Source organism: Oncorhynchus mykiss, chromosome 2 (assembly GCF_057628025.1).
Source record: "Oncorhynchus mykiss isolate SJ-2025 chromosome 2, ASM5762802v1, whole genome shotgun sequence".
Classification (NCBI taxonomy): Eukaryota; Metazoa; Chordata; class Actinopteri; order Salmoniformes; family Salmonidae; genus Oncorhynchus; species Oncorhynchus mykiss.
Window position 1 is genome coordinate 49,598,469 of NC_143023.1, and position 17,387 is coordinate 49,615,855.

General features: G+C 45.2%; 1 protein-coding gene across 1 annotated transcript in view; it reads right to left on the reverse strand.

The window, feature by feature from the left end:
• Nucleotides 1–227: 227 nt before the first annotated feature.
• LOC149985130 (uncharacterized) overlaps nucleotides 228–17,387 on the reverse strand; it is a 40,301-nt gene continuing 23,141 nt past the window's right edge. The window contains exons 4-6 of the mRNA XM_090215098.1: nucleotides 1,171–1,313; nucleotides 1,018–1,122; nucleotides 228–794 (exon numbers count right to left, since the gene is read on the reverse strand). Coding sequence (XP_090071224.1) covers nucleotides 228–794; nucleotides 1,018–1,122; nucleotides 1,171–1,313 — 815 coding nt within the window. The remainder of the gene's footprint in view (nucleotides 795–1,017; nucleotides 1,123–1,170; nucleotides 1,314–17,387) is intronic.

Genomic DNA, 17,387 nt, shown 5'->3' on the forward strand with positions numbered 1-17,387 from the left:
CCACCATAGACCTACAAAATGCCTAGACTAGACTAGACACCTAGACATACAAAAACCCTAGATGAGACAAAAAACACACATACCACCCTCGTCACACCCTGACCTAACCAAAATATATAAAGAAAACAAAGAATACTCAGGTCAGGGCTTGACAGTACCCCCATACAAAGGTGCGGACTCCGGCCGAAAAAACCTAATCTAAAGGGGAGGGTCCGGGTGGGCCTCTTTCATGGCGGCGGCTTGGGTGCGGGATGTGGACCCCGCTCTACCTCAGTCTTGGCCCACTTAGGTGGCGCCTCAGGAACGGGGATCCTCGCATCGGGCCCCGAACTGAAGATGATCGTAGCGGGCGCCACTGGACGGAAAGGCGCCTCTGGACTGAGGAGCGACTCTGGCAGCTCCGGACAGGAGGGTGACTCCGGCATCGCCTGCATGAAAGGCGGCTCTGGCAGCTCCTGGCTGGCTGACGACTCTGGCAGCTCCTGGCTGGCTGACGGCTCTGGCAGCTCCTGGCTGGCTGACGGCTCTGGCAGCTCCTGGCTGGCTGACGGCTCTGGCAGCTCCTGGCTGGCTGACGTCTCTGGCAGCTCCTGGCTGGCTGACGGCTCTGGCAGCTCCTGGCTGACAGATGGCTCTGGCAGCTCCTGGCTGGCTGACGGCTCTGGCAGCTCCTGGCTGGCAGGCGGCTCTGGCAGCTCCTGGCTGGCTGACGACTCTGGCAGCTCCTGGCTGGCTGACGGCTCTGGCAGCTCCTGGCTGGCTGACGGCTCTGGCAGCTCCTGGCTGGCTGACGGCTCTGGCAGCTCCTGGCTGGCTGACGTCTCTGGCAGCTCCTGGCTGGCTGACGGCTCTGGCAGCTCCTGGCTGACAGATGGCTCTGGCAGCTCCTGGCTGGCTGACGGCTCTGGCAGCTCCTGGCTGGCAGACGGCTCTGGCTGGCTGGCGGCTCTGGCGGCTCCTGGTCGGCTGGCGGCTCTGGCGGCTCCTGGCTGGCTGCTTTGGTGGCTCCTGGCTGACTGGCGGCTCTGGCGGCTCCTGGCTGACTGGCAGCTCTGGCGGCTCCTGGCTGACTGGCGGCTCTGGCGGCTCCTGGCTGACTGGCGGCTCCTGGCTGACTGGCGACTCTGGCAGCTCCTGGCTGACTGACGGCTCTGGCAGGTCCTGGCTGACTGACGGCTCTGACGGCTCAGGACAGACTGACGGCTCTGACGGCTCAGGACAGACTGACGGCTCTGACGGCTCAGGACAGACTGGAGACTCTAGCGGCTCAGGAAATACTGGAGACTCTACCGGCTCAGGACAGACGGGAGACCCTACCGGCTCATGACAGACGGGAGACTAGCGGCTCAGGACAGACGGGAGACCCTAGCAGCTCAGGACAGACGGGAGACTCTAGCAGCTCAGGACAGACGGGAGACTCTAGCAGCTCAGGACAGACGGGAGACTCTAGCAGCACTGAACAGACGGGAGACTCTAGCAGCTCAGGACAGACGGGAGACTCTGGCGGTGCTGGACAGGCGGGAGCACTTGTAGGGATGAGACGGAGAGACAGCCTGGTGCGGTGGGCTGCCACCGGAGGGCTGGTGCGTGGAGGTGGCACCGGATAGACCGGACCGTGAAGGTGTACTGGAGATCTTGAGAGCAGGGATGGCACCATCCACCCTGGCTTGATCCTCACCCTAGCCCGGCAGATGCGGGGAGCTGGGATGTAGCGCACCGGGCTAAGCACGCGTACTGGGGACACCGTGCGCTCCACCGCATAACACGGTGCCTGACCAGTACAACGCCCCCCACGGTAAGCACGGCTCGGAGTACTGTAACGCCGAGCTGGCATAGGACGTGCAGGGCTAGGGAGGCGCACAGGAGGCCTGGTGCGTGGGATTGGCACAGTCTTCACCAGACGGCTAGCATGCACCTCAGGACGAGTATGGAGAGCTGACCCAGGTGACATCAAATCCCCGACACGCCCTGTCGGGCGGATGTCGTGCCTCAGGCACCAACACAGCACCTCCCTCATAAGTCTCTCCTCCAATCTCCCCATTAACTCCTTCACTGTCTCTGCTTCGCTCACCTCCAATACCGCCCTGACCGGCTCTGGTTCCATCCTTGGCTCCTTATTGTAAGCAGGGGGAGTTGGCTCAGGTCTGACTCCTGACTCTGCCACACTCTCCCTGTGCCCCCCCCAAGAGATTTTTGGGGCTGCCTCTCGGGCTTCCAGCCGCGCTGCTGCACTGCCTTCTCATACCGGCGCCTCTCTGCTTTCGCTGCCTCCAGCTCTGCTTTGGGGCAGCGATATTCCCCTGGCTGTGCCCAGGGTCCTTCGCCGTCTACAATCTCCTCCCAAGTCCATGAGTCCTGTGTTCTTTGCCGCTGCTGCTGCTGGCCGTTACCACGCTGCTTGGTCCATTGTACGTGGGTTATTCTGTCACGATCGTCGTAGTGAGGAGACCAAAGCGCAGCGTGATGTGAATACATATTTTTAATGAAAGATGAAAAAACACGAAGTACACTAAACAAACAAACGACGAACGTGACCGCTATCAAAACTGAGTGCAGACATGCAACATCACATAGACAATAACCCACGAACCCAAACTGGAAAATGGCAACCTAAATAGGTTTCCCAATCAGAGACAACGATAAACAGCTGCCTCTGATTGGGAACCAATCCAGGCCACCATAAACCTACAATATGCCTAGACTAGACTAGACACCTAGACATACAAAAACCCTAGATGAGAAAAAAACACACATACCACCCTCGTCACATCCTGACCTAACCAAAATATATAAAGAAAACAAAGAATACTCAGGTCAGGGCATGACAATAGTAGACAAAACTGTTCAGACACGACAGATCATTTTGTGAGAAGCCCGACTTTCAGAACAGAGGCAGAGGCGCAGACATCGACCTTCAGGGGTTGTAATGGCATTAGTCATGGCAAAATGTGTCGAATTACAGAAAATTACCTGTAAAACTGCAACAACAAACATTTCTGTAAAGCAAGGGTGTATGTTTACCTTTTGTTAATAAAAATAATTTTTCTGCGAACAGATCCCTCTGTACACATTCAATTATCTTTTTTATTCCCGTTACTATGTTAATGAATGTAAATGTGTAGCGGCTAATTCTATAGCTAATAGGCTATGTGTTTGTACACCGACTGGGATGAATGAAGCTACAGCAAAATGTGATAATGGCTGGGGTAAATTTAGCTTGTTTTTGCTATACTCCAATTAGCATGTTTAAGTTTTTAAATTGTATAGAAATGCAGTAAATGAGCTTCATTGAGTTTTAGCGAGGTCATGCAGTAAATGACCTCACTAAAACACTGGCTACGGCCCTACTGGCTTCCTTCTATTTACTTTGTCATACAGGCCAGAAATACGGAATGAATGCAGGGAACCTCTGTATTGTGGTGGCAGCATCATGTTATGTTTATGCTTGTCACCCACAGGGACTGGGGAGTTTGTTAGGATCAAATAAATATCACCCAGATAAAAAGTTAGAGGAAACACTGCCTCTGTCTCCAAAAAGTTATACTTTTGAATCATCTGTCCATAGAACATTCTTCCAAGAGTCTTGATGATCATCCAGGTGCTTCCATGTGCTTTTTGGCTAACTTGAGTCAACTTTTTGGATGACATGGGTCCTATTATGCCTGGAGAAAACCAAACACTGCATTCTACAGTAAGAACATCATACCAACGGTCAAGCATGGTGGTGGTAGTGTGATGGTTTGGGGATGCTTTGCTGCCTCAAGACCTGGACCACTTGCCTTAATAGAAGAAACCACGAATTCTGCTCTGTATCAGAGAATTATACAGGAGATTGTCAGACCATCCGTCTATGAGCTGAAGCGCAGCTGGGTCATGCAGCAAGACAATGATTCAAAACACACAATCAAAACACACAAGGCAGGCGGGAGGAGGCGAGATCAGGTGTGAACATTCTAGCCAATGAGAGGGTAGATACGCATGTGAAAAACAGACACAAGTCATTTTTTTTAACCTTTTGTAACTAAGGGGCAGTATTTTCATTTTTGGATAAAAAAACGTTCCCGCTTTAAACAGGATATTTTGTCACGACAAGATGCTTGACTATGCATATAATTGACAGCTTTGGATAGAAAACACTCTGACGTTTGCAAAACTGCAAAGATATTGTTTGTGAGTGCAACAGAACTGATGTTACAGGCGAAACCCAGATAAAAATCCAACAGGGAGTGCCCCATATTTTGAAAGCCCTGCATGCCAATGACTCCTTATATGGCTGTGAATGGGCTACGAATGAGCTTACGCTTTCTACGTATTCCCCAAGGTGTCTACAGCATTGTGACGTCTTTTTACGCATTTATGTTGAAGAATAGCCGTAAGGGACCACATTGAGCAAGTGGTCACATGATGGCTCCCGCAGAAAATCTTGCGTAAAGTACAGAAGTAGTCATTTTTCCAATCGCTTCTTATGAGAAACCAATTGTCCAGGTGGATATTTTATCGAATAGATATGTGAAAAACACGTTGAGTATTGATTCTAAACAACGTTTGCCATGTTTCTGTCGATATTATGGAGCTAATTTGGAAAAAAGTTTGGCGTTGTAGTGACCGCATTTTCCGGTTGATTTCTCAGAAAGTGACTTTCTTTTGAAACCATGTTACATGTTCCTCAGTACACAAACATGCCCACAATAGTATAACAAGCCATACCATCGGGTGCTGGACCCAGTCAAGTCTTTATTTTGATAGTTTATATTTTATTTGCTATTAGTCAGCACCTCCACACAAACACATTTTTCTGGGTGTGCACCAGCTCATGTTTTTTAACCCAGTCAGGTCTTCGACAACAATATGATATGCCATACCGTGGGGTGCTGGCTGGACCCAGTCAGGTCATATACCCTTCTACAGATAATGGCAACTACTTTAATACGTTTTTCATTGGTAAGATTAGCAAACTTAGGCATGACATGCCAGCAACAAACGCTGGCACTACACGTCCAAGAATATCTGACCAAATCATGAAAGACAAGAATTGTAATTTTGAATTCTGTAAAGTCAGTGTGGAAGAGGTGATAAAAGTATTGTTGCCTATCAACAATGACAAGTCACCGGGGTCTGACAACTTGGATGGAAAATTACTGAGAATAATAGCAGACGATATTTCAACTCCTATTTGCTACATCTTCAATTTAAGCCTACTAGAAAGTGCGTGCCATCAGGCCTGGAGGGAAGCAAAAGTTATTCCCCTACCTAAGAATAGTAAAGCCCCCTTGACTGGCTCAAATAGCTGACCAATCAGCCTTTTACCAACACTTAGTAAAGTATTGGAATAAATTGTGTTTGACCAGATACAATGCTATTTTGCAGTGAACAAATTGACAACAGACTTTACGTGCGCTTACAGGGAAGGACATTCAACAAGCACATCATTTACACAAATAACTGATGATTGGCTTAGAGAAATTGATGAAAAAAAGATTGTGGGGGCTGTTTTGTTAGACTTTAGTGCGGCTTTAGAAATGATCGATCATAGTCTTGCTGGAAAAAAACGTGTGTGTTATGATTTTACACTCCCTGCTATATTGTGGACAAACAGTTACATGAAAAAAGAACGCAGAGGGTGTTCCATAACGGAAGCCTCTCCAACAAATTCCAGGTAGAATCAAGAATTCCCCAGGGAAGCTGTCTAGGCCCATTACTTTTTTCAATCTTTACTAATGACATGCCACTGGCCACTGGCTTCGAGTAAAGCCAGGGTCTATGTTTGTGTCTATGTATGTGGATGACTCAACATATACGTCGGCTACCACAGCAACTGAAATGACTGCACATCTTAAAGAGTTGTCATGGTCAAAACATATTGATACAAAAGTGTCTAGGTTGGGGAGAAGGTTCGCCATAATAAAGAGCTGCTCTGCATTTTTAACAGCACTATCAACAAGGCAGGTCCTACAGGCCCTATTTTTGTTGCACATGGAATACTGTTCAGTCGTGTGGTCAGGTGCCACAAAGATGGACTTAGGGAAATTGCAATAGGCTCAGAACAGGGCAGCATGGCTGGGCCTTGGATGTACACAGATAGCTAGCATTAATCATATGCATGTCAATGTCTCAATCATCAGTTATTTGTGTAAATGCTGTGCTTGTTGAATGTCCTTCCCTGTAAGCGCACGGAAAGTCTGTTGTCAATTTTATCTACGGACAATTCCTTCGACCTAATGGATGTTTTTTGATTTAAATATATTCGCAATAATTTATAAAAAACGTTTTTCTCTTGTGATTACTGGGTATTGTGTGTAGATTGATAACTGAGCTAAACGACTACCGCCCCGTAGCACTCACTTCCGTCATCATGAAGTGCTTTGAGAGACTAGTCAAGGACCATATCACCTCCACCCTACCTGACACCCTAGACCCACTCCAATTTGCTTACCGCCCCAATAGGTCCACAGATGACGCAATCGCAACCACACTGCACACTGCCCTAACCCATCTGGACAAGAGCAATACCTATGTGAGAATGCTGTTCATCGACTACAGCTCAGCATTTAACACCATAGTGCCCTCCAAACTCGTCATAAAGCTCGAGACCCTGGGTCTCAACCCCACCCTGTGCAACTGGGTACTGGACTTCAACACTGGGGCCCCACAAGGGTGCTTTCTGAGCCCTCTCCTGTACTCCCTGTTCACCCACGACTGCGTGGCCATGCACGCCTCCAACTCAATCATCAAGTTTGCGAACGACACTACAGTGGTAGGCTTGATTACCAACAACGACGAGACGGCCTACAGGGAGGAGGTGAGGGCCCTCGGAGTGTGGTGTCAGGAAAATAACCTCACACTCAACGTCAACAAAACAAAGGAGATGATCGTGGACTTCAGGAAACAGCAGAGGGAGCAACCCCTATCCACATCGACGGGACAGTAGTGGAGAGGGTAGTAAGTTTTAAGTTCCTCGGCGTACACATCACGGATAAACTGAATTGGTCCACCCACACACACAGCGTTGTGAAGAAAGCGCAGCAGCGCCTCTTCAATCTCGGGAGGCTGAAGAAATTCGGCTTGCACCAAAAGCACTCACAAACTTCTACAGATGCACAATGGAGAGCATCCTGTCGGGCAGTATCACCGCCTGGTATTTCAACTTCTCTGCCCACAACCGTAAGGCTCTCCAGAGGGTAGTGAGGTCTGCACAACGAATCACTAGGGGAAAAATACCTTCCCTCCAGGACACCTACACCACCCGATGTCACAGGAAGGCCATGAAGATCATCAAGGACAACAACCACCCGAACCACTGGCTGTTCACCCCGCTATCATCCAGAAGGCGAGGTCTGTACAGGTGCATCAAAGCAGGGACCGAGAGACTGAAAAACAGCTTCTATCTCAAAGCAATCAGACTGTTAAACAGCCACCACTAACATTGAGTGGCTGCTGCCAACATACTGACTCAACTCCAGCTCACTTTAATAATGGAAATGGATGGAAATTGATGTAAAAAATGTATCATTAGCCACTCTAAACAATGCCACTTAATATAATGTTTACATACCCTACATTACTCATCTCATATGTATATGTTTATACTGTACTCTATATCATCTACTGCATCTTGCCATCTTTATGTAATACATGTACAGTGCCTTGCGAAAGTATTCGGCCCCCTTGAACTTTGCAACCTTTTGCCACATTTCAGGCTTCAAACATAAAGATATAAAACTGTATTTTTTTGTGAAGAATCAACAACAAGTGGGACACAATCATGAAGTGGAACGACATTTATTGGATATTTCAAACTTTTTTAACAAATCAAAAACTGAAAAATTGGGCGTGCAAAATTATTCAGCCCCTTTACTTTCAGTGTAGCAAACTCTCTCCAGAAGTTCAGTGAGGATCTCTGAATGATCCAATGTTGACCTAAATGACTAATGATGATAACTACAATCCACCTGTGTGTAATCAAGTCTCCGTATAAATGCACCTGCACTGTGATAGTCTCAGAGGTCTGTTAAAAGCGCAGAGAGCATCATGAAGAACAAGGAACACACCAGGCAGGTCCGAGATACTGTTGTGAAGAAGTTTAAAGCCGGATTTGGATACAAAAAGATTTTCCAAGCTTTAAACATCCCAAGGAGCACTGTGCAAGCGATAATATTGAAATGGAAGGAGTATCAGACCACTGCAAATCTACCAAGACCTGGCCGTCCCTCTAAACTTTCAGCTCATACAAGGAGAAGACTGATCAGAGATGCAGCCAAGAGGCCCATGATCACTCTGGATGAACTGCAGAGATCTACAGCTGAGGTGGGAGACTCTGTCCATAGGACAACAATCAGTCGTATATTGCACAAATCTGGCCTTTATGGAAGAGTGGCAAGAAGAAAGCCATTTCTTAAAGATATCCATAAAAAGTGTCTTTTAAAGTTTGCCACAAGCCACCTGGGAGACACACCAAACATGTGGCAACATGAACTTTTGGCAACAATGCAAAACGTTATGTTTGGCGTAAAAGCAACACAGCTGAACACACCATCCTCACTGTCAAACATGGTGTTGGCAGCATCATGGTTTGGGCCTGCTTTTTTTCAGCAGGGACAGGGAAGATGCTTAAAATTGATGGGAAGATGGATGGAGCCAAATACAGGACCATTCTGGAAGAAAACCTGATGGAGTCTGCTAAAGACCTGAGACTGGAACGGAGATTTGTCTTCCAACAAGACAATGATCCAAAACATAAAGCAAAATCTACAATGGAATGGTTCAAAAATAAACATATCCAGGTGTTAGATTAGCCAAGTCAAAGTCCAGACCTGAATCCAATCGAGAATCTGTGGAAAGAACTGAAAACTGCTGTTCACAAATGCTCTCCATCCAACCTCACTGAGCTCGAGCTGTTTTGCAAGGAGGAATGGGAAAAAATGTCAGTCTCTCGATGTGCAAAACTGATAGACATACCCCAAGCGACTTACAGCTGTAATCGCAGCAAAAGGTGACGCTACAAAGTGTTAACTTAAGGGGGCTGAATAATTTTGCACGCCCAATTTTTCAGTTTTTGATTTGTTAAAAAAGTTTGAAATATCCCACTTGTTGATTCTTCACAAAAAAATGGTTTTATATCTTTATGTTTGAAGCTTGAAATATGGCAAAAGGTCGCAAAGTTCAAGGGGGCCGAATACTTTCGCAAGGCACTGTATCACTAGCCACTTTTAAGTATGCCACTTTTATGTTTACATACCCTACATTACTCATCTCATCTGTATATACTGTACTCGATACCATCTACTGCATCTTGCCTATGCCGTTCTGTACCATCACTCATTCATATATATTTACAGTGGGGAGAACAAGTATTTGATACACTGCTGATTTAGAAGGTTTTCCTACTTACAAAGCATGTAGAGGTCTGTCATTTTTATCATTGCTACACTTCAACTGTGAGAGACGGAATCTAAAACAAAAATCCAGAAAATCACATTGTACGTTTTTTAAGTAATTAATTTGCATTTTATTGCATGACATAAGTATTTGATCACCTACCAACCAGTAAGAATTCTGGCTCTCACAGACCTGTTAGTTTTTCTTTAAGAAGCCCTCCTGTTCTCTACCTGTATTAACTGCACCTGTTTGGGGGGTTACTGTCACGTTCTGACCATAGTTCTTTTGTGTTTTCTTTGTTTTAGTGTTGGTCAGGACGTGAGCTGAGTGGGCATTCTGTTGTATGTCTAGTTTGTCTATTTCTATGTTTGGCCTGATATGGTTCTCAATCAGAGGCAGGTGTTAGTCATTGTCTCTGATTGGGAACCATATTTAGGTAGCCTGTCTTGTGTTGGGTTTTGTGGGTGGTTGTCTTCTGTCTTTGTGTCTATGCACCAGATAGGACTGTTTCGGTTTTTCCACATTTGTTGTTTTGTGTTTTGTTGTGTTCATGTTTATTGTCCTTAAACATGTTGAACACTAACCACGCTGTATTTTGGTCCTCCTCTCCTTCAACGGAAGAAAACCGTTACAATTATAATACTGTACTGGCCAATGCAATTTTTGTAAAGCAGTGTGAAAAGACCCCAGAAATGTAATTTTGGATACATGTTTACTGTATAGGGAACGCATTTCTTACATACATTGCATCTCTGATCTTGTCAATGTTAGATTTTTGTAGTGTCACGAACGGGCTTGTAGCCCGTAAAAATAGGGGATTCACCGTGGAGATAAAGAAATACAAATATATTTATTAAGCAAAGTAAACTATAAACAAGTATCAATGGTGTGTGCAGTCAGTAGTATAAGTGAGTGGTTGCGTGCATATATGTGATAATGAGGGGTGTTGAAAGGTGCCAAAGCAAACAAAGAAAAAGGCCACAAAAATGCCACAACCAAAATCCAACAGTGTATCTGCATGGAGAGTCTCCTCAATGAATGGGGGAAAGGTATATTCATCCCCAGGACATACGCGAGCCCAGGTATGTCCCATTTTGCTGATGACCGTCCCGGCGCTGCCCACCAGTGTCCTAATAAGGAAAACAAGAGCAAAGAGAAAGGATTTGAAGGACAGAGTGGGAGGGTCATCACAGTAGTCTGTAGTAGACAAACCAGATTAAATCTATAAATTTACCAAATGGTTACATGATTATCAATTAAGACCAGTCAGATTAAGAGTGGGCGGGTCGTCACCCCCCCCCCCCCAAAAAAAAAAACCAGGGACCACCAAGGACCAATCATAAACACAAACAAAATACTGCCCTGGTTATAACACTATTCCACTGCCCCAGCCAACCTCGTCCTCCCCAGACCTCAGAAACCTTTGCGCACAGGAAGCATCCTTTAAGAGGAAAGAAGAAAACAAGAACAGAAGGGAACAGACAGGAGCGACAAAACAGGACAATACACAACACAAAATAAACAGTGGCCGGTCACGTGGATGACACGCATATACTCTCGGTGATCACGTGTATGAGAAAATGCATGTCCACCGATCAACAGGACCAGACAACTCAGGAACAGGGCGCACGAGAAAACATGTCAGGAAAAAATTTCAGTCCCCCTGATGTGCCGCACATCAAGTTGGAATGCCTGTAAAAACAAACACCATCTCATTATCCGCTGGTTAGGACAATTATGATTATGGACTGTGTAGACCACAAGTATTACACACAACCTCAACATAGACCTTGAAGTGTTGTAGCGCCTGTATGAGTGCTAGCGCTTATTTTTCCACCACGGAGTAGCTCATCTGATAAACTTCTTGGAAATAAACTAACAGGCCTCTCAACATCGGACACATCTGCTTGCAGCAGAACTGCACCTGCCCCCACATGGCTAGCATCCACCTGCAAGGTAAATGACAAATCCACGCGAGGAGCAGCCAACACCGGAGTTGAGGTAAGCAACCTCTTTGCATTCTTCTTTGCCTGTTGACAACGAGAAGACCATACGTGAACAGCCTTAGCTTTCATCAAATCTGTCAAGGGAGGGACCACAGTAGATAAGTTCCTACAGTAACTACAGTAATAACCAATCCTTCCCAAGAAACGCATCAGTTTCTTTTTAGTAGTTGGCGGTGGAAAAGCATTAATAGCTACCACTTTAGCCCAAACATGACACACTTCACCCTGCCCAACTAAGGTACGTAACAGTTGCCAGAGCAAACTCACTTGGCCAGATTGATAGTGAGTCGACCCGCAGCCAGGCGGTTGAACAATGCTTGAATATGGGACAGATGATCCACCAAAGTATCTGCATAAACCACAACATCTTCCAGATAAACAGCACATCCGACCAGACCGGAGATAACCCTATTCATAGGAAGCTGAAAAGTGACAGGTACATTCCACAGGCCGAAACTCATAACCAAATAGGAGTAGTCGGAGGGTGTAATAAATTCAGAGATTTCACGTACCCTACCTGTCAGTGGCACCTGCTCATAGCCATTTAACAGGTCAAATTTGCTCACAAACGTAGCTGTTCCGGACCTGATGACACAGTCCTCCATCCGAGGAAGAGGAAATGAATCTGGTTAAGTGACACTGTACGAACTGTTTGTCCCATCTAGTTTACTGACCAAGATACAGGGAGAAGCCCAGCTGGAGAAATAAGGCTCTGCAATATCACTCTCCAGCATGTACCTGATCTCAGCATCCAGAAAACGCAGTTTTCTACAGAACCGCTGACGGATTGGGTCAGCATCCCCAACCGTCAATATTGCGTTCTATTAAGTTTGTATCAGAAAACAAAACTGGAAAACTCTGAAGCAGAGCTACCAACTAGTCTCGCCTATCAGCAGGTAGATGAGCAAATAGGCTGTCCAAAACATCCAGTGTCTGACTTTTTCAATCTACCCTGCAGTACGCAATCATCGGGACCAGGGACATCCTCCTCACCATGCACAGACCTAGCATGACAAAAAGAAGAACCAAGCGATGTAACAGTACTGGCCAAAAGAACAGGTTGACCGTCCTTTGCGGACTCCCACTCTTTGGCCCCAGAGGAACGTGCGTAATAGGGCTTTAGCAGATGTACATGGCTCATCTGGTGCGCTTTCCTCCGTTCCGGAATGGCAACTAGATAGTTCCGGCCTGTGTTTATGTTCTAAATCATTCGCAGTAAGCCTCAGGAACCAATTCGTAAATCTGTAACACAGCCATTTTAACCTTATCATAGCTGACACCAAGAGCTGAATATGCTTCCTGCGCTTTACCAGTCAACACACACTGCAACATTAAAGTGCAACATCAGAATCAGGGCAACTCCTAACTTCAGCAACACGTTTGTAACAGCGTTCGTCTGTTGAAAGAGGAGCGGACCAAAATGCAGCGTGGTGGTTACTCATGTTCTTTAATGAAGAAGAACAAACGAACAAATACAGAACAACAAACGTAACGCGAAAACCTATACAGCCTCTCTTGTGACAACAAACACAGAGACAGGAACAATCACCCACAAACACACAGTGAAACCCAGGCTACCTAAATATGGTTCCCAATCAGAGACAACGAGAATCACCTGACTCTGATTGAGAACCGCCTCAGGCAGCCATAGACTATGCTAGACACCCCACAAAACCCTAAGACAAAAACGCACCACAAAAACCCATGTCACACCCTGGCCTGACCAAATAAATGAAGACAAACATAACATACTACGACCAAGGTGTGACAACGTTCAAACAATGAAAAGAACATCTGAGGGTCCTTCTCATAAAATGTTGGCAACAGCCGTAAATCTCCAACAATATCAAATGTGTCTGGGGCACGGCCGAGTGACCCCTAGGTAAATCTGGGTCACCTAACCAGTGCAAACTCTCCCCCTAGAGCTTTCCTTCCCTAACCTATTCTAGACGCTCTTGTTGCAACTTGATTTTAGCATGCTCCAAATCCAATTCCTTTTAATACTTATTTTAATACTTTACACAATCAGCATACTCCAAATCCTGTTTAAATTCCAGTTCCTTTTCATACTTTACCCATGCTCCAGTTTGGCTTGCTCATGTTCTAGCTGTAACAGAGGCAGTTCTGCTGTTCAAAAGGAACACTACTAGGGCTAACAGGCCATTTGTAACGAAATGGGGTAGTAACTTCTAGTATAACACTCTCCATCAGATCTAGTATAGCACTCTCCAACCGAACATAATTTTTTAGATGTTTACCACTAATTTCAACCTGGTTCTTTAGTACATAATTCTAACAGTTCCTCTGATGGAACATGACTGAACTTGTCTACATTAGACGCCATAGTCACAAGTAACTACTAAAAATAATCTTGCTTCCCCTCTGCTGAGCACACCAGACCGGACCACAACAAGATAACCGACAATCACACTGGGCCCCACAGGAGAGAGATTAAATATATAAGGAGCTTCCCCAAATCCAACAATATCTTGGCCCTAGTCTTTGTGTGGATTCGCGGTGGGTAATTATGCACTGAAACCCGCTGGCATGGAGAAAAAAAAACAGCATGCTGGCGGATTCCCCCAAAGCCACGGATTCCCCCAAAGCCGCGGATTTGCCCCCGAGACAACTGCTAAGTCCATGGACACCACACAAAAACAACAAAATAACCATGCTCAACGTATTCCAAAGTGAAACACGTCACTAAGCCTAACAGGGGAAAATAAAGGCTATAACTCCAGGTAGTAAATGGCACTACCCTACCCAAATCTCCCACTGAGGTACACAGCAGATTGTACTCACCTCCTCAGACCGATGTCCCAACAGTGAGTAGAGCAAGAGTTTCCAGCCTGGGCAGGTGCCTGGAAACTATCCAATGTTACTCTCTCCAACGCAGCACACAACCAACTAGCCACCGCAGTGGCAATTCTACCAACCCCCCCCCCCCCCCCTCATCCCAGATGAGCCATCATCAGAATAGAATGTTGATGCCTGGCCGATGTTTAAAACGTCTTGAAGCTAGGGGGCATTTTATTTATTTTTGGAAAAATAATGTTCCCAAAGTAAACGGGCTATTTTTCAGGATCAGACAATATAATATGCATATAATTGACAGCTTAGGATAGAAAACACTCTAAAGTTTGCAAAACTGTAAAAATATTGTCTGTGAGTATAACAGAACTGATATTGCAGGCGAAAGCCTGAGAAAAATCCAATCAGGAACGCAGCGGTTTCTAAATAAGAGTCCCTTCCTATGCGTCCCTATTGAGCAGTGAATGGGATATCAACGAGATTCCTTTTTCTATGGTGTCCTTAACGTATCTAGTGTCACAAGACATAGTTTCAGGCTTTTATTTAGAAAAATGAGCGTGAAGGACAACATTGCGTCAGTGTTCGGCTGGTGGCTCTCATAGTGATTTGTGCGTAATAGACAAATGCGGCCATTGTTTCTGTCGCTCCTACTAAGAATCCAACTGTCCCGGTTGATATATTATCGAATAGATATTTGAAAAACACCTTGAGGATTGATTATAAACAACGTTTGCCATGTTTCTGTCGATATTATGGATCTAATTTGGAATATTATATCGGCGTTGTCGTGACCGCAATTTCCGGTCGATTTCTCAGCCAAACGTGAAGAACAAACGGAGCTATTTCGGGTACAAAAATAATCCTTATGGAAAAAGGAACATTTGCTATCTAACTGTGAGTCTCGTGAGTGAAAACATCCGAAGCTCATCAAAGGTAAATGATTTAATTTTATTTGCTTTTCTGATTTTCGTGACCAAGCTGCCTGCTGCTAGCTAGGCATAATGCTATGCTAGGCTATCGATAAACTTACATAATTTCAAAATCTGAGATGACAGGGTGATTAACAAAAGGCTAAGCTGTGTTTCAATATATTTCACTTGTGATTTCATGAATATTAATATTTTCTAGTAATATTTTTTGTCCGTTGCGTTATCCTAATAAGTGTCAGTTGATGACAATTCTCCCGGATCCGGGATGGTAGTTCCAAGAGGATAAACGATGTAGAACTGTAGAATTTAGAATATACAGTTGAAGTCGGAAATTTAAATACACCTTAGCAAATACATTTAAACTAAGTTTTTTTACAATTCCTGACATTTAATCCCAGTAAAAATTCCCTGTTTTAGGTCAGCTAGGATCACCACTTTATTTTAAGAATGTGAAATGTCAGAATAAAGTAGAGAGAATGAGTTATTTCAGCTTTTATGTCTTTCATCACATTCCCAGTGGGTCAGATTTTTACACACACTCAATTAGTATTTGGTAGCATTGCCTTTAAATTGTTTAACATGGGTCAAAAATTTAGGGTAACCTTCCACAAGCCTCCCACTCCCCCTGACAGAGCTGGTGTAACTGAGTCAGGTTTGTAGGCCTCCTTGCTCGCACACGCTTTTTCATTTCTGCCCACAAATTTTCGAAAGATTGAGGTCAGGGATTTGTGATGGCCATACCAATACCTTGACTTTGTTGTCCTTCAGCCATTTTCCACAACTTTGGAAGTATGCTTGAGGTATTTGTCCAGTTGGAAGACACATTTGCGACCAAGCTTTAACTGATGTATTGAGATGTTGCTTCAATATATCCACATAATTGTCCATCCTCATGATGCCATCTGTTTTGTGAAGCGCAATAGTCCCTCCTGCAGCAAAGCACCCCCACAACATGATTCTGCCACCCCCATGCTTCACTGTTGGGATGGTGTTCTTCGGCTTGCAAGCCTCCCCCTTTTCCCTCCAAACATAACGATGGTCATTACAGTGCCTTGCGAAAGTATTCGGCCCCCTTGAACTTTGCGACCTTTTGCCACATTTCAGGCTTCAAACATAAAGATATAAAACTGTCTTTTTTTGTGAAGAATCAACAACAAGTGGGAGTTAATCATGAAGTGGAACGACATTTATTGGATATTTCAAACTTTTTTAACAAATCAAAAACTGAAAAATTGGGCGTGCAAAATTATTCAGCCCCCTTAAGTTAATACTTTGTAGCGCCACCTTTTGCTGTGATTACAGCTGTAAGTCGCTTGGGGTATGTCTCTATCAGTTTTGCACATCGAGAGACTGAAATTTTTTCCCATTCCTCCTTGCAAAACAGCTCGAGCTCAGTGAGGTTGGATGGAGAGCATTTGTGAACAGCAGTTTTCAGTTCTTTCCACAGATTCTCGATTGGATTCAGGTCTGGACTTTGACTTGGCCATTCTAACACCTGGATATGTTTATTTTTTAACCATTCCATTGTAGATTTTGCTTTATGTTTTGGATCATTGTCTTGTTGGAAGACAAATCTCCGTCCCAGTCTCAGGTCTTTTGCAGACTCCATCAGGTTTTCTTCCAGAATGGTCCTGTATTTGGCTCCATCCATCTTCCCATCAATTTTCACCATCTTCCCTGTCCCTGCTGAAGAAAAGCAGGCCCAAACCATGATGCTGCCACCACCATGTTTGACAGCGGGGATGGTGTGTTCAGCTGTGTTGCTTTTATGCCAAACATAACGTTTTGCATTGTTGCCAAAAAGTTCATGTTGCCACATGTTTGGTGTGTCTCCCAGGTGGCTTGTGGCAAACTTTAAAAGACACTTTTTATGGATATCTTTAAGAAATGGCTTTCTTCTTGCAACTCTTCCATAAAGGCCAGATTTGTGCAATATACGACTGATTGTTGTCCTATGGACAGAGTCTCCCACCTCAGCTGTAGATCTCTGCAGTTCATCCAGAGTGATCATGGGCCTCTTGGCTGCATCTCTGATCAGTCTTCTCCTTGTATGAGCTGAAAGTTTAGAGGGACGGCCAGGTCTTGGTAGATTTGCAGTGGTCTGATACTCCTTCCATTTCAATATTATCGCTTGCAAATCTTTTTGTATCCAAATCCAGCTTTAAACTTCTTCACAACAGTATCTCGGACCTGCCTGGTGTGTTCCTTGTTCTTCATGATGCTCTCTGCGCTTTTAACGGACCTCTGAGACTATCACAGTGCAGGT